Below are 27,760 nucleotides of genomic sequence, written 5' to 3'. Positions count from 1 at the left end.
TGTGTCGGATTTCCTTCTCCTGTCGCTCACCTGTGCTGTGCCACGCCCACTAGTTTAGAGGTGATTTAGGGGGAAAATACAGTGACTAATTTCCAAGTTTTACAGCTTCTTTTTCCAAACTATAGTAACCCTGTTTGTTGGATGTATAAATAGTGTATGTGTTTATTGCAGCATTGTAAGCACTTTATTTTATGACCAGAAAACAACATTTAAGTGACTAGTCAGTTTATATACTAATATTACAAGACTCCGGCAGCATTATTGGAAATCAATAAAAAACCAAATGTGTGTAAAAATTGTTGATTTCAGTTGTCCCCAACTTCCAAAAACAAAAATTTGCGATTCATGCCTCAACCCGGACGTGAACGCACACAGTGCACGCGGTCACGTTCAAATCATGAAGCTCGCGGCAAAAGTCATTTTTGCATTTCCGACGAGGCGTAGATCATTTCAAAATAAATGTCACTATGTGTCAGTTAGCTCATGCTCTCAGATGCTGTAATGACATGGGACAGATACTTGTCTATGTTCATCCAGCTCACTGATACAAATCATGACTGAAGAAGACTATGGATTTTCCATTTCAAGCAAAGAGCTCAATTACTGCAGCTGCAATCCCTTAAGAGGAAGTAGGTCCCTCCACTTCCTCTACAGTTTAGCTTAATTCACAAACCCATCAATGAACATAAATTATCACTAAATATGGCAGATGTTTCTTCTGTCTCTTGAGTACCTTCACTGCAAGTGTGGATCTGCAACCATAGCAGGCAATTGACCCAGGGCCTCAGGACTTCAGCGGCCACAAATGCTCTGGGTTTACTATCCAATTAAGAGCAATTGTAACTATTATGATTGTTCAGTTGAAAGAGGAAAGTGCTTCTTGAAAAAGGAAGGTGTTTCTTTTTACTGATCTTGAGGTCGACCTAGTCTTTAGGAAAAAACCTATGTCAAACTTTCATTTACAATATTTATGTTTCTGTTACAATAACTTATGTGTTACTCCACTCCACATACCGGAGGTGAGAGGCCACAGTCAGTGACAGTTCTTATGAAATATGGTATTTTGTTATAAATTAAACTGCCCAACAGTATGTGTATATAATATAATCTATATACTTCCTCTATCATTGGCCCACATTAAACAACAAGGGGGGAGGTGGTGGTGGTGGTGTCTTTGGCTGAAGACTTTTATTGTGAAGTCAGAGAGCTAACCATCACCGGAAGTGTTTGTGGTTATTCCTTGAGCTCACGCTGCCACTACAACCGACCGCGCGCTGGCTCGGCTAGCAAGCGAGGAAGATGCTAGACAGAAATGGCGGTGACGGCAAGGCGAGCAGCATGAAGTGCTGATGCATTACATGGATCGAAACTTACGACTGGCAGGACAAAGTTGGGAAAATGACAATGATGTCGAAGTAGGACACCTTTTGTAACTGTCATTACAAACCTACAACACCTTCCCGGGAGAGTTTTCATCTTGAGGAGAGAGAACCTCACCGGGAGCATGGCTTCTCACAGCAACCAGGTAGCTAAGCTAGCTGGCTAACGTTAGCCTGCAAACAACTCCTGCTGCACGCCTTGTAACGTTATTTATACACTCACGACCGTCCCGCACTTGCACAACATTCATACCTAAAATAGTGCCATTCTATAGTGGCAATTCGGACAGGTGCGTGTTGTTATTTGAAACATCTGGCTTGTCGTGTCATTGAAAGTAAGTACTAAAAAGTGCTTGCTAATGCCCCCCTAAGCCTCATTGAATCACCACCAGCATGGTAGCTAACAGGCCCTAGGTCTCTCCATTCAAATGAGCCAGCGGTGCTATCTGCTGCAGTCTTTAGGACATGACAGCTACGTGTAGCTGAATGACATGAAAGCGTGCTTAATCCAAAGTCAGCGACGCTTTGGTGTCAAATCCGACAAGTGTCATGTGGTATTTCCCAGAGAAAAGTGACACTGAAAACTGCTGCGTGTATGCATGGCCCACCTGCTCAGTTAAGCGACAGGCCTTCCCTCAGCGCATATTTTCATAAGTGGAAATACCTGCTAATTAGTTTTGCTCTGGGTATTTAGGAAGCACAGTGACGATTTGGTGGAATGTTTTGCATGTGATGATTTTTCGTTTCTAGGCAGTTGTGAGCTAGGATATAACAATTCCCTGCTGGTCATTTAGCTATTAGCAAGCTAACAGCTTTATTCAGGTGGTGTGGTTATACTTTGCAGTCAGTCCGCTAGCTGGTTAGCTAAATGGAAATGCGACAGTGTGGGCCTTCGTTCATAGCGAAGATTTATTTGATATGGAAACAATTTGAAACACGATTGAGCTTGCACGCTGCTGTGCAGGTGTGCGGTTATACCACCGGTCTCCATGTGGCATAGATTGTAGGTGATTTAGCAAGTTTGGTGTTATCTCTGAGGAAGGTAGCTGTCATGTGGGAAGGCCCATTTTGAAGTCTAGCTATGCATGCAGAGACATGCCAGGTTTGAAGTTTCTAGCTGATGACTTATTTAAAGTTGATATTATGACAAAAATCAATGCAATAATAAAACTAAACTCTATCAGGGACACATGCTTTATCGGGTTCAACAGTTTAAGAAACGGCTAATGATCACAGTAAGGAAACCTCACCAGAGATTTAATTCTGCATGCTTTCCCACTTCCTAGCCTTAAACTTGAGTGTTTCTATTGGCCAACTGTTCAGCAAAGTGAAAGCTTAAAGGGAAAAGCAGTCTCGGCTTCTTTCAAACACAGTGGTCAGCTTTTTCATGTTTTGTATAATGGCCAAAGAATGTTTGTCCTCTAAAATGAATGATGATACATGTTCCAACTGATATTGATGATCCTACCATGATGGTGCATTTGTTGTTTTACAAATGTTGGCATTTATGAATGAATAGCATGACTCAGAAGAGTTTGTACTTAGCCAAATTTAGGTATTGAAAGACAGAGCTCCACATTAACAGTTGCCCAATTTCCTCGGGCAACCGGATTTGGATTCCTATCAACTATTTCGTTTGGTTTGGTTGCCCCTGTTGGCAACTGTTTTTCCTGTGTAACAAAAACTCCTAATAGCTCGCCCTCTGTGTAAAATCCTCTGTATAGACAAATTAAAATGTCGCTGTCTCATTGATTTACTCTGTGAGAAATGACCAAGAGAGTGGAATAAAATGCCACAACACTAACAACTGATATAAAGTCAACCAAATCCGACTTAACAAAAGTAAAGTTGTTAAACAGGTCGGACAGCCAAATAATCAGAGGTAGAACAAGACACCACCAGCAAAAAGAACACTCTTCTGAGCATGAATTGGGGAAAACAGGTCATTGTGGAAATGCTTATCAATACTGCTCTGTAGTTGTACCTGCAGATAAAAAAAAACAAAAAAAAAAACTGACAAATATGGCAGCAAATGGTAAAATTCTGTTTGTCTCTTTAGGTAATTTACCCCGCTAATACATTGTCTTGCCAATGTGCCATTTGAAAGTAGTATGTTAACATTATATTTTTTGGTTTAATTAGTAAAGCTGAACCACTGAGAATTTAGGCAACGCTTTGTTAAATAAAAGGCCATTGCAGGATCTTAAGAAAAAGCATAGAAATTAAGATTATGAGCACTATTTTAACAGTCCAAAGTGCATTTAGACCATGTCCATATCACTTATTCTATTTTAACGGTATTAAAAACGGTTGCTGAGCTAGGTGCATTATTCAAAAGGTTTTTAACTAAGTCTCTTGGGTGTGCGTGTATTAGCGTAATATTTAATAAACTAATCAGAGTGCCATCTCCTATTCCCTTAAAAGCCAGGTGGGCTTCCACCTTGGTAGCCCTTGGTAGCAAATTAATATGCTGCATACAGCTGTACAAAGAGGCAGCCACTCAAATCACAACTTTAGACATTTTTTATGTTATATGATAAGTGTGAATAACTTCGGTTCATTATGAAACTGAACAAATTTAGTATAGGTGTTGAATGGGAAACACTACGATGGATTTACCAGCTAGTAAGAACGCTTCTCTGCAGAATCTCATTTATGTCTAAGAGACCATAGACACACAATATGCCACAAAGAACGCTTCGAACTTTTGTGGACTGTATTGTAATGTTACACCTGACTTATCCAAATATCTGAAGCTCATTTTTAGCACACTTGTGAGTGTATGCGTGTTGTGCTCCTGCCTATGTAGCCGCATATCACTATCTTGACAAAGTGCTCTTAAAATAACTGTAACCAGGTTTTTGTTGGTCAATCACGCAATCGCTTTCCACTGCCTCAAGATAGCTATGCGCCAACAATGCGCCTGACCACACCTCATTTTAAGACCAAAACACCCAAGGGCACTCAGATGGGCACAAGTGTATTTGCAATTTAAACAATGTGGGAGCTGGATGAGAAAATGACAACTGCGTAGGTCTGAAGCTAGCAGAGACAGTTGCGTTGAACTTTGCGCCGGGTGTAAGATAGGGCCCTATGTCTCTCTTTGGTTGTTTAGTTTTAACAGATGGATCAGTTTAGCCTCTCAGTGTAGAATATCTATCAGTATGTAAGGTTCTCTAGAGTTATCGCCACCAACTTTAGACTTATTGGTTTAGTTCAGGCGTTTGCTATAAAAGCCGTTTTTCGCCTGTGTAGCTACAAAATGTTATAGCTTATGCCTCTATTTTGTTGGCTTAAAGACGCTTAAAGGAATATTTGCATTCATGTGACATTTATTACACTGAACATGGCAACAGTAGTTTATTCCTTTCAACTCATCAAACTAGTAAAGCAATGTAAATGGGGAGCTTCTTCCCAGAGCATGCACTCTCAGAGGTGATTGCCTGACATAGATCTACACTCCTGAGATAGAAAATGCAGTCAAGTAGGAGTTTCAGAATAAACAACATAGGCTGTGTTCATTGTAATAAGGAATGAGTCATCCAGTGGAATGGTATGGCTCTTAAGCACTTTTGCAAATGTAACAGTTATTGCGACATCCTCTTTTTTATTTTTTAATGTCTATTTTTAGTTAAACCCAGTGTTCCGCCAAAGCATAAATCTGTGAGTAGGATAGTAATCCTCACCACTCCTCCTGGGAAAAACTACAGCATAAGCACAAACAAATCAAACTATCATCCAAATTGCCCCCAAATTTTCTGCTTAGTCATTCCAAGTGCATACAGAATGTAAATGCAGCCAAAAAAAATCCACCAAAGTGTAGCTAAAAATTCAGTAGCACCACTTTACTCCAGTCATCCTATACTAGTCATTCCCTTTTTCCCAATCTGGTTTTACCTGCATCAATTTTCAATCTCCCCCTTTACCAACACACATTATCAATAAGACTTGGGTAAAAGTCATAATGTTCTTTCAGATTAGCATGCCACCCTTAGCATGTCATACTAACAGGCTAAATGTTAACATTTTATCAGTCCTTCTGTAAGCATGCTAAGATGCTAAATGTTAGCATGCTGATTGCTATTAGATATCAAAATGTTGCAGTGCATAAAATTAGGGCTGCAAATAAAAAATATTTTCAGTATCAATTAGTTTCCTGATTATTTTCTAAATGAACTGTACTGAAAATTGTAACTATCATAATGCACTATTAGACTGTATTATATTTAGCTAGGTGTTCAGTGGCAGCTCATTTTGTATAGTAATTAATCGGGAATAGTGAGGGGTTAATTACAGAGAAGAACAGAAAGGGGTTCACCTAGTCAGTATAATTTGTACATAACAACACTGATTGTTCTCTGGATAATTAATATCAGGAGAGTTCAGGCGAGATTGTCATGCCATTAGCATCTTTTTCAAGTTCAAATCATTTTAAAATGAATGAATTAACTTTAAATGATCAGAATGATAGAAAACTGAAATGGTGGTTTTGTGGCGTATTGATAATCATATCAGTAATGGTATGCCACATTGTTGAATTGATGAGTTAGCAGAATACATGACATTAATTCCTTTCTTCCTGTGTCATATTCATTCGTATTTCATGCTTTATAATCATTGTGTCACTGTATTACTACATCACACCAATATGCAGGCACAGACATGCTCCAGAGATTCATTGAAAACAAGTCTGACCTTATTTGTAGTGGTGCTACAGCATTTTCATGCTCAGCCAAGTTGTCCATTAATAACACTGCATACCAATTTAAGAGAACAAGCACAGTAGTGCTCTCTGTATCCCCTGTTATGGTTAGAGTTGACGGATTGTCTGAGCAGTAATCAGTTTTTTGGGGCTGTCTAGGCATGTTACTCATTTAAATCCAAAAAGACCAAGTTGTAATATGTAAATATTCACATAGTCGTGATTTTAATGATTGCAGATGGTGAACAAAAATTCATTTTTCAGAGTTCTGGTTAATTTGATGGTATTTTGACATACTACTCAGGTATGTATTGTGTGACTGCAAATAAAAAAGTAAATCACTGTGCATTGGGTGTTAACAACAATGTCATCTGAATGTCTAGATTTGCGTTTTTACACTTTGCTATGTGTTGATAACGTGGCCTTTTTGTGACCCTAGAGTCGGTTTTAGGGGTTTCATTTGTATTTTGGACAAAGCTGTTGGTAGCAAGTTTTTATGTGACTATTTTCAATAGCTCACATTTATAGATATTACAGTTGAAAAAGAGAAATGATCAATAATGATAATTTATGTACCAGAATCAATCTTTTCTGCACATTTGCACTTGAAACTTGTTAAACATAATATCACTAAAATTGAAGTAAATTGTAGAGCAGTATATTAATAACAATATACATATCATATACTAATACTACTTCAGCCCTGCTATCTGTTATGTTAGACCCTTCCTATATCGCTGTTGTGTGTGTGTGTAGTGTCGTCACTAAACTGTGTTGAAATCATACAGATGGCTAATTTGTTGTAATCCTCAGTCCAAACGAACAGCAAGGGAAGCTTAGTGTGGTACGCATGGCACGCCTGCAGAAAGAAGCAAAGGGACATTCTTTCTGTTGTGATTGTATTAGCCATCCTGAGGCCATTGGATTATGGCTGGCTGTTTGTCGCTTGTAGTGCCATTTCAGCAATGTGGGCCCTCGTGTGGGGCCTCGTTTGCAAAGAGTTACATGTGCTTGAGCTGCACTTTCTTTTCTCTGTGCCTCCCCTTTCACGTCCCACTGTTTATTGCACTGCGAGGATTAACAGCATGGCTAGTGAGTTCATGTCACCTTTTCTCAGTGGCTTTGTGTTTTCCATGCTCATGTGGACACTTAGGTGGCAGAGTGCGGTGTTTCCCCTGAAGCTCTAAGGGTCATCTGTCAGGGGTGTAACATAACTAAAGCTAATAGGATATGAAAACAAAATTAATAACAATGATATAAATTTGATTTTTAACAGTCAAAACAATGTACTAAATAAATATGTGGAATAACTGGACAGTGGGGTAGAGCAATAGCATTTTGCTATCCAGTGATTTAATTAATTAAATTCTGTCTGGAAAACATATGTGCGATTCTTCCTACCTAGCCCGCTATTAATTACAGTGCCAATACCTGTTTATTGGGTTATTGGTACTCAAAAAATGAAGATTGTCTATGCAAACAACTAACTAACAAATTGACTTCCCTCAGTAGCAGTGGCAGAGGTTTTTGGTTAACCTGATGGATATGAGCACTTAACTCCAAAAATCTAATTTGAAGTCCATAGGTATGGTGGGGTAAAAGCTGTTAGAGGGGTCTGAACCCACAAGCTAATCAGTTTTTTGTATTGTTCCACGTAAATCTAGGTCACTTCTCTTTATTCATCCTATTAATTATAGTTTAGTGCTGCAAGTAATATTTTCATTACACATTCATTTGTTGATATTTTCTCAATTAAGTGATCTTGGTCAACAAAATATAAGGAGGTCAGATGTGCCCATGCCCCACATATTTCTAGAGGCAGAGTTTGTTTGAAAAGTGACCCAAACAAATAATCCATTATCAATAGTTGCCAATTCATTTTGTCTCCATCAGCTAATTGGTTACTCAACTAAATGTTTCATCTCCAATTATGTCGCATAGTTAAGTTTTTTTTTCCTAAGTGTCTGTATGACTTTTCATACTTGTGTAAACCAGTGTCAGTGACATGGCACCTTTTCTCCACTTATGAATCCATTTATGATCTTATCCTGGAGTGGAGTTTTCATAGTTTGTGATTCTATGCATAACTGGATAACAGGGTTTAAGTTAATTATTCAGAAATAAAGTTAATGGAAGAAAATAAAAATAAATAACAATTTGGTTAAGTTTTGTTGAATGCGTCAGAGGTGTAAAGTCAATTCACCTGCCATTTTAAGGCTGGAGTTTGTTGTGTAACTGAAAAAAAAAAATCTTGTCTCTGAGAAATTTAGCAAGTTAAGTGTGCAAGCAATCAGCCACTAAAGCTGTTATCTTAAGTGACTAATTCATCATTTAATTATTGACAATTTACTGCTCCAGATTTCCAGCAGACACAAGGACAGGTTAGCAGAGTCTCAGTCTGGATCCATGTAGTTTTTAAAATCACAAGCGCATAAGTCAGATGTCTCTAGTTTCATTTTGTCAAAAAAGCACATTAAATTAAGACAATACATACACCAGGGCTGCCTCCGACCAAGGACTTACTGGTCGACTAGTAGTTGTTACTTCAAGTCATTAGGCGACCATTCATCACATGTTAATAATATTAATTATTTAGATTTTTGGGGTCATCAGAAAATGGTTTGAGTCCAGAGCTGAGAGAGAATGTTATGATTGACATTGCTGGCACTGTGCTACAAAACAGAAATACAAAACGAAAATAATGAGCCTTTAAAGTATAAATTTTACAAGTGCAGGCACAAAGCGAGCTGCCTGTTAATGACACCAGCAAAAGCAGTAATGATTCTGAATGCAAGGAGAACATTATTTGGAGTGGCCATACTAAGTGGCTAATGTTAGGCTACTGACATGCTTCAAATGATGAGCCGTGTTTGAGATTGGAAAGGGGAATGTTTGCCTTCAGAGTTTGTATGTTGCCTTGTTTGTATGGTGCGGTTGTCCTTGGCACTCTTGAAATGTTCCCACACTTTGGATTTCCTGCCTGACATATTTATTTAATGTAAAATACTGTCATGAGGTAGTGTGTACCTTAAGAGTTGCCATAAGGCAGGAGTTGTTGGTGGAGTCCTGCTTGCTCTGTCCCATTCATTATTTTATCACTAAATATGCCCAGTTAGGCAAAACCCAAGACGCTTGGTTACATTATAACCTAACAACTACAGGGACCAGCTGTGTAAACAATCTGTCTGTGACTGAGTGTTGCTGATTTTTTTTTTTTTTCTTCTCCTGCAACCAACCTACTAAGACTTTGTCAACTAATACTCTTCACATCGAGTATTAGGGGTTAGCCCTAACATACACCTGCTTTTGCGTGTTTTCAGGTTATGGGTGCTTTGTTTTCTGTGTTTTAACCTGTGTTAACTATAAAACCTACCTCCTACCAGTCCTGGGATCAAATCTGAGCTGTTAGTATTCATGGTTTATGTATAACACTGCATGACTCATCACTTCATGTGGTGCTTTACCTTTGCACACGCTAGCAATGCTGTCATGGTTATGTGATGGCTGACTCGAGTAAGAGCCCTTGTACCTAGATATGCGATGACAGCACGTTTTTTGAGCCAGTTCGAGTTATGGGGCCAAAGTCCTGTCCTTCATTATCTATATTATTCGATTTTCCCTTAATTTGTTCTTTTATATTGATGTATGATCTCATGTTTTGGGACTTAAAGGATGTGCCAGGTAATTTAGAATCAGTTTCCAAATTTTGAATTTGCATCATATCATATCAGGAAAGAACATGTTTTGAGAGAAGTGGATTTTATAATATAATTTTTTTTCAACTAATGAATGTATTGATTTCTTCCCACAGTACATCTTCGGGGAATTCAGCCCTGATGAGATCAATCAGTTTTTTGTGACTCCACGATGTTATGTCGAGGTAAGGAGATGGATTACAAAGATGTAGTAGTTGTTGTTTTTACGTTAATAAATCCTTATTACATGGATCACCATGAAGGTTGACAATTTACAGGAAGATCTGGCAGTTTCAGCAAAATCTTCTTGGACAGAAAACAACCATCTCAAATGGTCATATTTTATCCCCTTGTCAATGTTACATCTCATGTCAAAAACTATTTTACCACGTCTTCTGATTTTTATACTTGGATTTTTAAGTTGTCTGAAGTAGTGGTGATTCAGACTCACTCAAAAATGTAATTCTACAATATATGTGGAATTTTTAAATGTTTTATTTTTTCTAATTGTGCATTTTGTCTCATCAGCTTCCTCCGTTCAATGACAAAGTTCCGTGCGTCAGTCAGTCTTCTGGTATGTACATTTCATATACACTAGATTGTTAGATGATGTTTATTTTGTTTTTTTTATTATTTATTCATTAGCATCAAAATACCCTATCATCTCTTAGGAGCTGACTTATCAAGCTCTTAGTTGATATCACTGTAGGTTAACAGAGCAGGTCTTTCAAATGTAAGCGTGAAGCCCAGGCTGAGCTGACCTGACTTGCCTAGACCGGAGATGCTTTTCATGTCATTATTTTTTGCATATATTTATACATAAAGTTCTGTATATATTGTTTACAAACCTCAGTAGATATTGAACACTTTATTATATTAAGAATACATTATTCTTTAAATTACGGGCCACCAAATGAAAAAATGTAATAGCAGCCACCTTTCTTTGAAATGGTTCTCATTTGCACATGACACTTGCCTTACCTTGATTTGTATTGATTATTTAGGAAGTTACTGCACTCCTGCTGTACCTTATATTATGGAGTCAATGGGACTGCAGGTTTGCGGTGAGTTGAGGAGTCTGACACCCTGTGGCTTGACTAGCTGTTGTGCGTTTGCTGTAAAACTCAAAATCCAGGTTTCAAAAACTGGTGGCTTTCTAAACCTTGCGCCTGTATTCTTTCTCTTGCCTGTTGGTAAAATCTGTAGAGCTTTGCATGCTCAAGATACTGCTAAGTATCTTATCTTCTCTTGCATTTTCACCACTGCAGGGTTCCCAAGTTGAATTAAAATCGGATTTAATTTTTGTATGATTTAACAATCACAGCTTATTTACCAGGGGCATAGTGATGGTTTTATGTGGTTGCTAACATGTGTGTACATATTTACCCTTACATTGTTAAGGTTTTATTGCTAAATGCATTCTACAGTCATGAAGTGTGATTTCAATAACACTAACAGAAGATCGTCTAATCCCAGTAGAGGAAGTAACTGCTGTTTTCATACCCTCTTAACCCCTGCAGAACATCAGGGTTTACAGTTTCGGTGACCAGTCAGCTGTATCATAATGGAAAAACTTGGATGATTTTTCTGATTTGCACTTACTAATGTTTCCTGTTTGTTTACCTTTTCACTTTGCACCTCTCGCTGCATAGTAATTTACTATTTAAGATGCTATGCAACACACTTTAACTAAATAATGAAGCATAATTTGTTTTGTAATGATGACGTACATTCGTTTTGTGCATTGGTGTTCTGCATTGCTGAAGCAGTTAGTGACGCTTGGGTAATATAAATGTAGTCAGTTTTTAAGAAAGAATGAATGTTGATGTACATCACAGATGTGCAGTCCATTATGAAACTATTCAGACAAGTCACTTTTGTTGCCTTCAGAATACATAAACTGCATGGGGTGTGTGGTACATTACGTTTATATCGTTCATAGTTCTCTTATGGATGATATTTGAGTCTAGGTCTCATATCAGAAAATATAAATTGTCATCCTGCCATCATAATTTTAAAAATGCACAAATGGAAGTCTATAACTATATTCCTATAAATAAATATTCTTTAAAACTGTTAACATTTGGAGGTGGGTAGTACCATATAGGAAAGTGTAAGGTAGGCCTGTTTCTTTACTAGTGTGCTTTTGTTTTGTCTGTACACTATATTGCATCATTTTAATCTATAATTATTAGGTAAATCTAGGTTAGCTTACCTTTTTAGTAAGTGATTCATAGAGAGAAATTTATGGGAAGAGTTACAATAAACCCCCAGTGCTGTATTATTGTCCATCGATAGCTTACATCAAGATCTTGTCGGGGGACCTGATCTTGTCATTATTTGTCAAGACAAATTAGGCACACCTTACAAAAAAAAGGATCAGTCAGAACTACTAATTACAAACTTGACAACATATAAATGTTGAATTTGAGTGCTTTGCTTTTGTGGCAGTTTATTCCAAACAGTACAAAGTGTTTGACATAAGGCACTTTACTTATACAAAACATTTTTTTTATTTAAATAGTATACAATTAGATATATTTCAAAACATTTAATTTGTATAGAGTACACTGTTTAAGCATATAATTGAGACAAAAAATCCTACTCCTTGCATTTTGGAATAATAAAATGTACATATTGTCAGTCTTCATACAAAATTTATTTGAACTGTCCACATTTTCAATGTATACCAGTGAGTCTCAACTGGTATTGTGTCAGAACCTTGATTAAAATTGTTTTAATAGAATGCTAATAAAATCAGGGCAATTAACAAATTATCTAGGACCTCATACACATATGTCACGGCTTCCAAGTCTGGTCATTTGATGGCTGGCCTTTACTTGTGAGGAAAAGAAAAATATTATCATAAAAGCAGGATATAGAATTTGTAGCCTACATTGTGCCCCCCTCTTCTTAATTGGAAATGTTGAATCACCCCACTTCGAGGCTTCACATTAGCACAGAAAGAATGTGGTTCAGTCAAGCATGAACGCATCAGTAGTTGTTGAAGCTAAAAATAGGTCCAGCGGAATTTATTTTTTTACTGGTATGTGTGATCTTGTCACAGCGCTCCCACGACTCCTGTTGAGTGATAGCTTATTTGTTCACAAATAAAGATTTTATACCAAACTCCCCAGCCAAGTGTAAAGTACCACAGTGTCTGTTTTTTACATTTAGGATTAAGGCTGTATTTAAAGACAAAATTTTGTTTCTAATTGATTGAAATGTCATCTACAGCAGAAGACTATCAGCGCATTGAGTTTGGCGTTGACGAGGTGATGGATTCCAAGCCTGTTGGGGTGAACGATCCTTTATACAAGGTGTCGAGCACCCTCAACCCCCAGGCTCCAGAGTTCATCCTTGGCTGCCAGTCAGCCCAGAAGGCCCAACAGACAGCTCCTCCAGCAGCTGATGTCCCTGATGGAACCCACTTCAACTCGCTGGATGGCCCTGATTCAGAGGCCTCAGCCCTGGACAATCACCAGGCCTGCCAGGACATGGACGGACTCCCTGGCAGCCTGGGACAGCGAGAGAGGAAGAAAAAGAAAAAGCGACCGCCTGGGTACTACAACTACCTGGACCCAGCAACTGGCAGTAACAACAGCAGCAGTGCAGCAGATGGGACGCCTGTGACAGCACTGGTGAATGGACATGCACTCGGTGGCCCACACCACAGTGCTGAGGATGTGGATGGTAAGGTATTGTCAGGGGCTGAACTTTCCACCCCTGGACCTGTCTCCACGGCAACATCAACGGCTGCTGTGGCTGCAGCCAAATTTGCCCCCTCATCCACTGCCAATCAGAGGACTTGTGATAGCCCTGATGACTCTTCTTTGGACTTAACAAGTGGAGCTGCCTCTTTATCAGATGGCAATAATGCAACTTCCTCCTCTTCATCCTCCTCTCAAAGCAGAGGGATGACAGAGGGACCGAGGACTGCAGATCAGCAGCCAGATAATTTGGCTCCACAGAGCCCCGAACTTTCAGATACTCCCCACAGCCCACGCTCCAAATCACCTCTTCCTCCTTCAGCTGCTGTGGCCACCCCCTCTGTCGCCACTTCCATTACGACTACTGAACTGGAGGGAAGGGAGGTAGCAGACAGTGGGGTGGCCAATGGGCTAGCAGAACGTGAAACTCCCATTAGTGCAGATGGACACAAAGAAGACTGTGAGAGTGGGGAGCACACACAGCAGGCCTCCCCAGACACTGCTGCCCAGCCGGTGGTGACAGAGCAGGGCCATTCGTCTGCGATTCCAGCTGCACCTACTGCCAACCTCCCCAAGTCCTGGGCTAGCCTCTTCCACAATTCCAAGCCTCTGCCTGGGGGCCCTCAGGCCTTTGTGGAGGTAAAGAATGTTGTGGAAGTTGTGTCTCCCTCCCTCGCTACACCAGAGCAGCCTGAGAAAGTTGGGGAGGTCAAAGACGGCCCTGTCCATGTATCAGAGGATCCAATGGCCCCTAAACTTGCAGGTATAATATGAAGAAGCTCATTGTGTATGTTTAAAAATGACCCATAATACCTGTTTTATGTTGTTTCAGCTTAAAGTGTTTTGCTGCAAGAGAAATGTACATTGCTGCTAAATTTACTCCCCCTCCACTTGGTGGCAATGTTGAGACAATTGTACTGTTCTACCTCTTGTTCTCCTTCATGAGTGTAAGCCTTTTAAACATTTAATGTTTTTTTTGAGAAGAGTAGAAGTGAAAAGTGACCTAACTACATATTCTGCTGCTGATTATCTTATATTCTATAAAGTGTATATTAAGTTTGAGCAGCTCGGATAGCTCAGTAGCACCTCACTATAAGGAAAGGTTATAGGGAAGTTGCTTTCATGTTCAAGAAATTCAAGAAATGAACACTAGATGGTGGCACTACATCCAGAATAGCTGTCAGATACTAAGTCACTAGTCTCATTTGTGTAACCCACTTTGTCTCATTACCCAACACATTAGTAGGCAGGGAATACCTTGCAAGACTCAGGCCTTGTGAGAAAAGAATGTTCTCCTCAGACACCTAGAAGTGTATGGCTTCTATTTCTCATTTTGTCAGGATTCTGTTTTTATTCTGTTGTGGCATCTTCCTCTTTATATTTCAAGTTGTGGTGGTTACAAGTAGTGGTTTGGCAATTATTTCAGGGTGCATTTTGCATTAATGAATGGTCACACATCCTCTTCATAATTGCTATTTAGGTAGAGTTTGACCTGTCAGGTGGTAAACTCCAAGACAGGGAGAAAACCCTGTTCCTGTTTCATAGGGCCATGATGGCCTGACACAAACACAACACAGCACGGCAGCAGGTGCATTTGTTGCTTAAAGACATCTTCAACAAGTGAGAACATTAATTCAGCCAAAAGAAGAGAAAAGGATTTCTTGGCCTCATCTGTATAAGGATCAGTTATAAGCACAGTCTGGTTTGAGATCACTTTTGAGTTCATTTATTTAAGAACTTGCAAACAGATACAAGATGCAAAATATTTAGTTGTGCAAAGTCATTCTGGGCTGTGTTTTTTTTTTTTTTTTTTTTTCCATTGTGTCTCTTAAAAGCAGCTTGCACGATATGAATGTGCAGCATATATGTACACATGTTTGGGTTATTATACAGTTGTTCTCTCAGGTTTGGGAATCTACCAAAGTCCTCACTTGTTTCTGTCTACCCAAACACTTTGGTTTGAGTTCTGCTTTGAACACAGTCCTGTGTGGTCAAATGTGCACATTTTCAGCACACTGTCCCTTCACTGAGGTACCTACCTAGTACTCATCAGGTGTAACTTGAGATGCAAAGTTTTAATTGTACAGTAACATTGTATTCCCTTTTGAGATGAAACTGCTACTGCATGCTTATAAACCAGAATATCTTGTGGCTGTATTCATCTGCAGAACAGGACAGCCATCAGTCAGTGTTTCTCTTTAAAACATGAGAACCGTTGGGATGTCATTTACTGAAAAGCTCTAGCATTGCTGCAGAGGTTTAATTGGGTTAGATGGTCACAGGTGTTTAAAATTGCAAATCGGGACAACAAGCAAATCTATAGTCTATATATGTGCTAAATAATAACTGACCACATCCCTAAGTGTAATCTGTGTGTCTTCCCTGTATGTGTAAAATGACACGCACAGTAAACAATTTGAAAAAGGGCCACTCTTAAAGTTCGCACAATACAGCGTGTAGTCTCAGTTTGTCACATCTCTCTCCTACAAGATAAATCATTGTCAGTCAGTCGGACCCGCTGGCACTACTTGGTTTTAATATTTAATACTCGTTTCTTCTTGGCTGTTAAACTGTGTTACCTTAGGATAGGTTCAATGACAACGTTTCACAAAAAGTAAAGCACTGGTTTCATGAATGGGTTTTAATTAACAGAGCTGCTTGCATTTACAAAAGAGAAATGGGCCTGTGTAAAACTGTGGTTGTCCAAGTTTAAAATGAGCATAGGAATCACCCTGCTAGTCATTGGCTTGTTCTGATTATACATTACCTTTTTGTAAAGCAATAGTTAGATTATTTGCAGTCGAATTTTAGTAAATGCTATGTACAGGGAATAAGAATGAACTTGTGTATATGTCTTTGTGCCTGTATTCACAGCTACAGAGATTGCATTAATGATGTTTTTTTTTTTTCCTTTCATTTTTTTTTTTATAAATTAATTGTGTAAATGTCCACGTTACCATGGGAGCTGTGTTTTTGAATGACAGTCTCCCTTCCTAGGCGTGGTACAGCAAGTTCTTGCTCTTACTCCGACAATCTCTTGTGCTGTTATCACAAGAGATAGGAATAGGAGAAGGAACATTTGTTTCTGTTCATATGAAAATTTACTTTGTGTGATTCAGGAATGAATAACTGTGTTATAACATTCACCACTATATCACAGTTTTAATGCCTGAAATTATGTACACAAAATTGTACAGACATGGTTTTTGATTGATGTTGAAGTTGTACAGGGCTGTCTGTTTATAAGCATTGTGTTTGTTTGAATCCCCAGAACTTATTGAGAATGTGAAGTTGATACATAAACCAGTGTCTTTGCAGCCGAGAGGACTGATCAACAAGGGAAACTGGTGCTATATCAACGCTGTATCCTTTATCTTTCACAGATATTTGCACCTACTTCTTTTAACACTTTTGACCTGTGTACACACATTTCTATGGTTAGCTGTTGGGAGTATGATTTGCTCTTACACGGGTGCTAAGCCAAATAGCACATAGGATAAATGGAATGTAGTCCCAGACAAAGCTGATATGTGCTTTAAAAATACCATTGTGAAATGTAGTTGTTTTTCTTTCGCTGACACTCGCTGAGGAGTGAGTTTCAGCTCTGCCAGCAAAATTCCTAAAATTTAATTTTTCTTTTAAGGACTGTTCAAAACATTTATGAATGAGTAATCTTTTTTGTTTTATGGAAACTAGAACTGCTGGTATTAGTCGGTCAATAGAAATGAACTATTTTGATAATAGACTAAATGTTGTAGTTGTTTTTTTATTTATTTATTTATTGTTTTTTTATTTACTATCTGAAGTGTGAGGAGTCAATGCTTTTATATGTTTTATATCACACAAAATTTGACAGCAAGAAATAATAATGGGCCCTATTTTCTGACATTGTATAGACAAAACAGTTAAATGAGAAAATAATCTTTAGTTGCAACCCTAATGGAAACGGATGAAAAATTTGAGACCTTTTACTCAGACACTTTGTTTACACAAAATTAACAAGACATACTTTAATTCAAAAGATATTTAATTTTTTTTTTTTTTTTTTTTTTAAATAACATCGAGTTTCGTCAAATTAGAACTTATTCATGTGTTTTATCTGTGTCATTGCTTTTCCACATGGTTTTCCTCCCTGACTCTCAACACTCAGACCCTACAGGCCCTGATTGCGTGCCCTCCTATGTATCACCTGATGAAGTCCATTCCTCTGCATAATGAAGCGCAGAGACCATGTACCTCCACACCCATGATAGACAACTTGTAAGTACTGTTTCTGCATGCTGATAGCAAATTGTTAAAATGTGTTTTTCTTAGACACATGACTGTGGTTTCCTTCTCTGACAGTGTAAGGCTGGTGAATGAGTTCAACAACATGCCTGTGCCATCAAAAGCCAAACAACAAGGTACGATGTGACAGCATGTTGACAATGTGACAAGACATTTGACGCCGTTCTCTGTCAGCTGCACTGATGTTGCAAAATTTGTTACTGTGTCCACAGCTGTTGGTGATAAGGTCATGAAAGACATTCGGCCTGGTGTACCCTTTGAGCCGACTTACATTTATAGACTCCTCACTCTCATCAAGTCAAGTCTCTCTGAGAAGGTAGGCTGTGCTGTCTCAGGATCTCATGCATCACATATCCATAGCAGAGCAGTATGTCAAGATGCTGCCTTTTTTTTTTTTTTTTTATTTAATGATGACACTCCTGTAATACACTCCGTCTGGAACAGACTGTGCTTGAAGCAGGTGTTCCTGTGTGTTTTTTTTTTTTTTTTTTTTTTTTTTTTTTTGACAACTCACCTGGATAAAATGAATTCATGCGGTAGACATGCTGAGTCAATTCTGATATAGTTTTAATGAATGAGTTCCTTTTCAGTGTTTACCTCAGTGAATGACTATGTATGCACATTCATGTCTGCATACTGGTGACAGTAGACATTCTTTGTAGAGTGTTTTAATTGGTGTTGATGTCCTTGTGCTTCTGCTTTTAGGGCCGACAAGAGGATGCAGAGGAGTATCTTGGCTTCACTCTCAATGGATTGCATGAAGAGATGCTGGCATTGAAAAAACTAATCTCCCCTCAGGAAGAGAGTAAGCATTTTTTACAGCTTGCAAATCAAAACAATATCGCAAATAAAGTCATTACAGGTTTTTTTCATTGAATTAACCGTTTTCATATCATTACTGTTTTGTGTTTAAGTTAAAGATTGTTACTTTGCGCGTAATGAAACTGCACCAAAGTAACGATCTATTGTTGAGTTTGAAGGTTTTGTGCTATTTGTTTTTTATTTTCAATAAAATCAAAAATCAGCAACCAGCTTGATAATGTGAACACAAATATATTGATTTTACTGAAAGAATGAAGATTGATACCGTTCGCAACTCGACAGGTGTGACTAGACAAACGCAACATCCCTCAGCAGAAAAGCATGTCAGCAGTTTATGGATACAATATATTGATTGACAATGTTCCAGATTATTCTTGTAAAGAATAGATCAAATGATCAGTTGAGATGCTGTTGACTCTACTACAAGTTTTAAACTGACAGGGTATTCAGAGGAGGAGTTCATTTTACTTACTTTAAGGCACTTTGAACTACTTTGGTCATTTGACCTTTTTAAAGTGGTTTATCTTCAGTGGTGTTGTTTTTTTCCTCTTGACAGAAGCTCCTACGCCCAACGGGCCTGAGTCCCAGCCAGGTGTGGAGGAAGATGTTGCTGATAAGGAGGAAGAAGGTAGCGAGGATGAGTGGGAGCAGGTGGGCCCCCGAAATAAGACCTCCATCACTCGCCAAGCTGACTTTGTCCGCACACCCATCACAGACATCTTTGGTGGCCACATCAGGTATGTTGACAGATTGCTGAGAAGATGGGTTTCAGAAATACTTTTATATGTGAGGTGAAAATAATGAACCCTATGTGTTGGAAGATGGTTGCTGCATATATGGAGTGCTGTAGTTTTTCTTTGTACATAGTTTGTTAGAAATTTCATTACACATCTTTATCCTCTTGTTGGTAATGGCTTCTATACCCAGTTTAATACGCCAACCTTGGGTAAGAATTATATTAACTTTGTGTGTGCATCCTGGGTCGGTCGTAAAGTGTTCGACGTCTGTTCATGGTCATCACAAATTGGTCTGCCACCAGCCATCTCCAGCTTCTCCCCACCAAACACCAGAGTCCTTCAGAATAACAGCCACTGTGGTTTGATTGCGGTCAGAAGTCTCGACAGCAAGACGTGGGGCACCCATCCACAAACAAAAGGTCTTAGCTTTCAGACAAATTGGAAAGTTAAGAACCTGTGCGGGTGTAGCTTGCCTAAATAATATGTTCTATGAGGTTCTGGTCTGGCACAATCCTGGTCCACACTGGTTGCACACTGTCTTAAAGGATTATTTTCTCAGAAATGGTTGCAACCAGAGAGAAATGGAATACAGGAGTGTATGTTTACAGAGGGTAATGTGTACGCCCACTGAGCTTGGCTATAACCCATGGACTTCTTTAGGCACTGGTCAGAGTAATTGGTTTGTCTTGAGGAATCACTGCAACTATTTGAACATTATTTTTGCCTTCATTTTAAGGCCTTTTAGTTTAACCCTTTGACCACCAGGAGCAGCCGGCATATTACGTGTTTTTCTTTTCATATTTGATGGGTCAGAAGTTGCAATCAGGGTGAGCCTGGAATAATAAAAAAGGTTGAATCATTGCATAATTCTACTGGCAGGCTTTAAATCTTGGACACCCACAGACTGAATTATGTTAAAACACTGTAGTCAAATAATTGCAGCAAAGCAGGTTATATAAAGTATTATTTTCATATTGATATATTTTAAATATTAACCTGCGTTGGTTATATATTGCCTTCCAGGTCTTAAATGCCTTAATTGCATTTCTAACAGATTGTTTTTCTGTTTTTATTCTCTGTCAGATCGGTTGTGTACCAACAAAACTCTAAAGAGTCGGCCACTCTGCAGCCTTTCTTTACGCTGCAGCTGGACATCCAGTCAGAGAAGATCCGCACTGTCCAGGAGGCTCTAGAAACCTTGGTGGCACGGGAGTCGGTCCAGGGCTACACTTCTAAAACCAAGCAGGAGGTATGCAAGAAGTGCACTTTCAGACTAGATTTTAATCAAGATCAGTGTCACACACTCTCACATTTCAAAATAACTAAGTAATATAAACCATGTATTAGTTGTTTTTTTTTTTGTTTTTTTTATGGTCAGGCAACAATTACAAATATTGTAATTGTTGCCGTAGGTGAGTGCACAAGACCTCACAACTGAGGAATATACTTGTCTGAAAACGCTACAGACAGTGAACATTAAGCTGGAACAACTGGTGCAGGAAACATCTGCTCTGCAGCTGTATAATGGGCACACACTTTGAAGTTTGTTTTTTGGTGACATAAACCTATCGTTCTAGCCTTTATCATTTTAGAGGCAGTTAAATTTGGTCCACAGCCTGACATTTGTCTTTTGTACTTTGAAAAGCACCAAAATGTAGTGATTCATCAGTCACTACTTTAAAAGGGTTGAGCAAGCTCTTGTATTTCCAAGAGGATGTTACCTTTTGGTGTGTACTTGTTTTGTTAATGTTCCTTTTTTTTTTTTTTTATTAAGAAGAAATGTATTGGGTTTCTGCAGTCCTACAGTTACACATAAAGTTTTATGAGCATTTGAAAATGTTTTTTTCTTTTCCTTGGATAATCTTTTATTACTGTCACAGTATGTGACTCTGACTTCTTGTCTTTTTGTCCCCACTTTCAGATTGAGATCAGTCGGAGGGTGACTCTGGAAGAGTTGCCCCCGGTGCTGGTGCTCCATCTTAAGAGATTTGTTTTTGAAAAGACTGGAGGCTGCCAGAAACTGACCAAGAACATTGATTACCCTGTTGACCTGGAAATCAGCAAAGGTATCGACCCACACTCTATTTTTTGGATCTTTATGATTCCAGTTTACCTGCACTGGCCAGAGACACTATGACTATGGATTTACACTGTTGGAAAATCACTACTGTATCTTCATAATCAGAGTGTGGACCCGTCAAGTTCCTTTTTTTCCGGATTATCTCTCAGCATGTGTATTTGTTTGCATGCAGCAGGCAGTCAAAAGTTGTTTTACTTTTTATGTTTTGTCTTTTTTTTGTTTTGTTTTTTTTCTAAAGTCAACATTATCCAATCATGAGAGCCCTATTAACTTTAAGATTTGCAGAAGATTCACTCTCAAATCATAAGAGCTGTAACATCGATGAAGCACAAAATGATCAAACGTGCACCTGTATCATTCTGTACTGATTACAATTTAAGCAATGGTTTTGAACTTCTTAGTCTAATCAGTGGATTTTCCTAATTGTCATTTTCTTTCAGATCTCTTGTCCTCTGGAGTGCGGAGCAAAGTTGTGAAAGGCCAAAGAACTTATAGGCTCTTTGCAGGTGTGGTTGTGTTTTGTTGTTTATGTGATTCAGTCACATTGTTGAATCTGCTGCATCTACTCAAGATACTCAAATAACAATGTTGCAAAGTTTACTTTAAGAATGGCTGAATTTAATTTGGCTTGTAGAATCATTAAAAGAATAAGTTTTGTAAGTTATAGTATCAGTTATTTTAGTTGCATTGCACAGCATTGTGGGTCAATCTGATCATGGTAAAAACTGTAGTGCCCAACTTTGATTTTGAGATACTGTAAAATATCCCACATTTCTCTAATGTTTTTCTGTCTCTCACCTTAACAGTTGTATATCACCATGGGAACAGCGCGACAGGCGGTCATTACACCACGGATGTCTTCCACATTGGTCTTAACGGCTGGCTGCGCATTGACGACCAGGCAGTGAAGGTCATCAACCAGTACCAGGTGGTGAAGCAGACTGCAGAGCGCACCGCCTACCTGCTGTACTACCGCCGCGTCGACCTGCTGTAGACACACACATACACACCCCTCAACACACGCAAGAATACCTGAATATATTGACAAACACACACAGCACAGCACATGCTCAAAATGCACTCGTTGACAGTACAGTACATCTACACACGACACAAACACACAGCAAACTAATGAACAGGAACACTGCCCAACTTGTTCTCTTGCAAGATTTTCCTCTTCTTCCCTCCTGTCCCCGCTTTCCTGAGAACCAGCTTTTCCAACACCCTTTTCCTTGTCTCTTTTTTCTTTTCGGAAGAAGAGAAACAAGCTGCATTCACAAAGATTTCCCTGTGACTGCTCTCTCTTCTCTGTGCACCACTGCTGTGTTTTTTTTGTTTGTTTTTTTTTTTTTTTTTTTTTTCCTTTTTTGTTTTACTTTTAAAGCAGCAAGGAAGGACTGTTGAATAGACAGAGGTTGGGCTGAGGTTACTGGTTTAGGACCTGCGACTCACCTGACTGAGCCCACAACTCTGCTCAGATAGCAAACAGTGGACTCACTCACACAGGAAGAACTATCTACCACAGGCTGCAAGTGGACTGCGGGGGTAATTTCTCTTGTTTGAATTACCTTTTTTAAGGAAAGGACCCAGAAATATCAGTGTTTGCCTTTTAGTAAAGGAGAACTGTTGGCCTAAAGAATTTGCCACAGTTTAAAAGCCTATTTGAATTTGCCCTAGTGCATTGAAAAGGCCCAGCACCAGCATTATCATGAGTCTCTCCTCCCAAGGCCAGATTGTCTTCTTCTCCACCAACGACAAGTCCTCCTCCATTTCCTCACTTTTACGATGCTTTTAAATCTCGGTACTTGAGCCATCAAAAACGGGAAAACTAAAAGAAAGGTGGTACATGGAATGGGAACTGAAATGCTTCCTTGTTTGAGAGATCCTTGTTATGGTATCTGGGTTTAGATTTAGAAAGACTATCTAAAAAAATATTAATGCGCTTTAGAATTTAATAACAAATAAGCTTCTGTGCACAAAGTATAAACTGATTGATTATGATATGACAGGCAAATGCATATTTTGCAAATATTTAGATTAAAATGTAAAAAAAAAAAGAAAAAAAACTAAAAATATAAAATCTAGCTGACTGAAAACTTGTTTGGGTCCTGAAAGACTGCGCTAGTTTTTAGACTCAGTTCTTGCACTGGAGAGATGGCAACCAATCAAGACAGATTCCACTGCAAAACCTGCCCTTGTTTACTTTGTACATTTCCTTCTCTATCCATTGTTTTTTTTTTTTTTTTTTTTTTTTTTTTTTTTTGTCTTGTCTAAAGGTTCCACCTGTGTATAGGTGGCTTATCAGTGTAGTTCTGAGCCACACCACCCCTCTTAACCCCCAACTCAGCAGAAAGCGGGGGCTGCCTTAGGTTCAATGTGTGACGTTTTTCCACTCAGTGTACGAGTCTAACCCTAATCAGGCGGCAACAGCAAGTCTAATGTCTGTGAAGAGTTAGGGGAATGTACCTGACACCTCTGTATTTTACTCTTTTGTGGCTCATTGTTTCCTCCTAGTCGAGGGAAATGGAGTGTTGAGGGGAAGTAGGACTACATCTGTGCTACGCTCTGCATAAAGACCCCAGACATGCGCACAAAAGGAGATAGTGTTTGCTTTTGTTGATGATATTGATTTTTGGATCATTCATTGATTGTGATGATTTATGTTTGAGTTACTAAAAGATGTTAGTTTTTTTTGTCATTGATCATTTATTGGATGTCCCCTTGCTCTCGCTCCCTTCAGAAAAATATGCTTGCATTTGAATTGGTGTTTGAAAAGAAACTACACAGGCTAAAGCACAACAATGAATAAAATTGATCTAGTTCTTTGCTTGATATTTATTTCCATTTTGTCATTTTCTCTTTTCATAATTTTTTTAAATTTGTTTTTTGTTTTTGCTCAACACCCATTTCATTCCAACCACCAGTGCCACAACCTCAGTATCAACAAAATGAAATCAGCTCAAGTATTTCTACATGACTTAGAATTTTGTTCTTGGATTTTTATCCAAAAAATCCTTTTCTCCGTCTCAAACACACTTCACTTCCTCACATATACCTGTCTATCAATAACACAGGTGAGAAGGCGGTTGTTGTCACATACTTTAGTGCTTCAGATCAAAGAGTGCAATGTACAAACATTTTTCTGTATTTTAAGAGCAGCACATGGATTTAAGTTCATTTAAAATGTCCCTTACTTGTTTGCGAGTTCACAGACTGATTTGGTTCAGTTTTTCAATTTAAAATTAAAGTAATAATTTTCAAAATTACATATGGAGATTTAAATCATTTTTAGCTTCTGTGTGATATAACATCATGTGGTGCATATTGACTTTTCTTGTGGGTTTCAAAGTCAGAAGCCTTTCCCGGATAAACCAAAGGAAAACATATAGGCCCTCCTGCCTTTCCTTCAATTCAAACTTTATTTTGCCTTCTCCATCTGACGTCTTGTTGCCATGTCTTGTCACAGCCCACGTCTCATTTCACACAGGAAACAGCATGCTGTTTAGACAGTCAATACATCTTACAACTTAAATGATAGTTCAGTTGTGCTGCTGGCTTTGTAGTCATTTCAGCACAAATTGTGACAGTGTTGATTTGCGTATTTTTCCCTTTTTTTTTCTTTTTTTCTTTTTTTTTTTTTTTTTAAATGTGGAAGTTGGGACTTTGAAATGGACACCTTGAGCTTTCTGTTGTACAGTTTTATCTCAGTCTCTCATGGCTGGTCAGGAAATGTGCTGGTGAAATGCTTCAACAATGTCTCTCTTTTCAGTATGTGCTCCTAACACTATTGTCTGCTGGGAATTGTTAGGATAATGACCTAAAAACAAAATCTATTCTGTCTTTTAATTTTAAGCCTCCAGCATTATATTTTGTTTATTGTTCAAATAAAGGATTGTGCAAAAAGCAGTTTGCTAATGAGGTGTAGTCATAAGACTACTGGGCTTTCTTATAATACAGTAAATACTGAAAACATCTGCAGTCTCTGGATCATGGACTGGCCTACAGAACAATGTGCACAATAAACCAAAACAAAACAATCCATAGTCTTGGTGTACCGCACGCTGTTAATTGGTCTCTTGTTCCTGTATGTCAACATATACTATGTGTAGTATTTGTAGTGTGTCTCATCTCCCCCTCCTGTGGTCTAACTGGCTGCCTTGGTACCCACAGTGCTCTCTTTAGGGCCATGGCTGTTTGTTTTAATGGGAAGCAGACCCATCATTGAAAAATTTGCCATGTAAGGTTTTTCTGCCTTTTTAGTATTCCTTACTATTTATTCCCTCTGTACTATAGCTCAGCCGTCCACTGAAATGTGGCTTTGCTCTCAAACTTACAATCAAGCATAGTATTTTCCTTGTTAATGTCAGAAGGCAACTGAAAGAGCTCCTTTTTTTTTATAGGCTCATAGCCTGAAGAGAAAATTACATGTTTGAACACCCACTGATAGACCACCTATACTCAGAAGTGTCTCCTGCCATTCTTAAAGGATGATGGTGTATGTATGTTAGCCTGCTCCTCATGGGCCTTTTAAGACTTGGAGTGGTTTGTTGAAAGTGCGTAGGACCTATTTTTCAACATAAGCCAGTAATTTTAATGGTCATAGCATTGCAGGGTCCAGTGCGGCACGCAGAACAAGAGCAACTGCCCACAGAATGAGGCTTGTGCTACATGTTTTCTGTAATTTCAAGCACCAGGAATCAAAATAATTACTCAGAGTGGAGATGAGCAACACAAAATTGAGGGCTCTCTTGGGGCAACAAATTCAAACCACATGTAGCCGCAGATGAAATCAACAGGTCCTCGTTACATCTGTGTTTCTGCTTCACAAACGATTTGTTGTAATTGTGAGTCATTTGTTTTAGTACAGAGGAGACAACCATCAGACCTGCTACTTAAACAAGCAGCAACCACCACAGCTCAACAGCAAAAACGAGTGCAATGATAATGTCTTAACATCCTTCAAGCCTGTATCACCAAATTTACAACATGCAAGCTGCAATTTATGAGCTTGTTTCCTCTTGCTCATTTTGATGCTGTTGTACTTGTTAAAGCGTACACCATACATGTGACTTATCCATGAACATGCACAAGCCTTTTACAACTTGAAAATTTAGTAAAACTACTTGTGAAGTGTGATGCTACCACCAGTGTTTTTCTAATGGCTAAATGGATGCAGCGTCCAAAACATAGAAACTTAGTGGTGAGTTAGAAACATTCAGTTAAGGTGGTATTGAGGCCCAAACACGTGTGTTTTGAGCCGTTTAGCATCACACAGGCAGGTGACAAAGGAAACGCCTTACTAATTGAGTGGGGAAGTGAATGTAGATGCTGTTATACGGGGTAAAAGGGGGTCACCGAATGGTTTGGTAATCGTGAGAATAAAGTGTATCATGATGTTGCCTCCACACTAACTAGATATAAAGGATTGACATGTCCTGCATTGGTACCAGTCCTTCATTCAGGATGCTACAAACCAATAAAGCTACAGTTAACAGAAATTCTCTATACAGCATATTCTTACATTTGCTTATCTAGCCCTCCATCACCTCTTTATACTCATAAAGAGAGTTTGTTTTGTTTTGTTTTTGTTAATGCATTTCCTGTTTCATTACGAGCCACCCTCTGGTTTGTTTTTATAATCAGCCTTGTACACCATATGGTCTCCTCATTCATTCTCCCCCAGTTCGCCTCCTCCGCATCTCATTTTTGTGTGTTGTTTAGAGGTTCACGAGCACTCCACGTTTTCTAAGGAAAGTAAACATGGCAACCAGAGCTTCAAGGACCTCCACAAGCCCCTGTCCAAATAAACCAGCTCTTTTTTTTTGTGTATGGAGAGTAGTACTGCTGTGTGTGTGTGTGTGTGTGTGTGTGTGTGTGTGTGTGTGTGTGTGTGTGTGTGTGTGTGTGTGTGTGTGTGTGTGTGTGTGTGTGGGGTTCCCCTTGAACCTTACAAAAAGAAAAACACAGGTTCCACCTGCTGAACATTATATAATGTCAAAAAGTAAATAAGAAAAGGGATGTTTGAATTATGTAATCCCTCTGTTGTCTTCAACTGAGACTAATGTAGAGTTGTAAGTTTCCAGTTTCCACTTGGTCTGGTATGAATTATGTATCTGGGTTGATGCAGCCGAGTAATGAATAACACTTCTGAGAACAAAACCCTCGTCTCTTGGAGATTTGAATACAGACATCCTCTGTGAGATACATGATCGCTAATGTTTATTACAAGGGACTATCAGGACCTCGAAATGGAGATTGAGGTTTTGTCATTAGACGATCTACAAAAAAAGTTATCATTACTAATGCTTCTGATTTACAGTGTATTAAAAAAAGACATCAGTGAGACAG

General features: G+C 38.8%; 1 protein-coding gene across 2 annotated transcripts; it reads left to right on the top strand.

The window, feature by feature from the left end:
* Positions 1 to 1,286: 1,286 nt before the first annotated feature.
* Positions 1,287 to 25,449, top strand: usp10 (ubiquitin specific peptidase 10). Of its 2 annotated transcripts, none has more exons than XM_022740875.1 (15): positions 1,287 to 1,525; positions 9,893 to 9,961; positions 10,305 to 10,350; positions 10,781 to 10,840; positions 13,017 to 14,249; positions 16,758 to 16,849; positions 17,637 to 17,746; positions 17,831 to 17,889; positions 17,986 to 18,089; positions 18,479 to 18,578; positions 19,152 to 19,332; positions 20,416 to 20,581; positions 21,254 to 21,398; positions 21,853 to 21,918; positions 22,219 to 25,449. In XM_022740875.1, exons 1-15 carry the CDS (start codon positions 1,505 to 1,507, stop codon positions 22,404 to 22,406), a joined length of 2,640 nt encoding a protein of 879 aa, XP_022596596.1. In that variant the 5' UTR covers positions 1,287 to 1,504; the 3' UTR covers positions 22,407 to 25,449. The 2 variants fall into 2 exon arrangements, with proteins under 2 accessions (XP_022596596.1, XP_022596587.1); XM_022740866.1 differs by having other exon boundaries at positions 13,014 to 14,249.
* The last annotated feature ends 2,311 nt before the right edge of the window (positions 25,450 to 27,760 follow it).

Source organism: Seriola dumerili, unplaced genomic scaffold, assembly GCF_002260705.1.
Source record: "Seriola dumerili isolate Sdu_G_001 unplaced genomic scaffold, Sdu_1.0 BDQW01000003.1, whole genome shotgun sequence".
NCBI classification, from domain to species: domain Eukaryota; kingdom Metazoa; phylum Chordata; class Actinopteri; order Carangiformes; family Carangidae; genus Seriola; species Seriola dumerili.
The sequence above is the reverse complement of the archived record's forward strand: the minus strand, read 5'-3'. Positions and strand labels throughout refer to the sequence as shown.

Coding starts and splice junctions, on each gene's coding strand:
- usp10 (XM_022740866.1), top strand. CDS start 1,505: ATGGCTTCTCACAGCAACCAG. Junction 17,890..17,985: donor ATCAAAAGCCAAACAACAAG/GTACGATGTGAC, acceptor CTGTGTCCACAG/CTGTTGGTGATAAGGTCATG. Junction 19,333..20,415: donor ATCTTTGGTGGCCACATCAG/GTATGTTGACAG, acceptor ATTCTCTGTCAG/ATCGGTTGTGTACCAACAAA.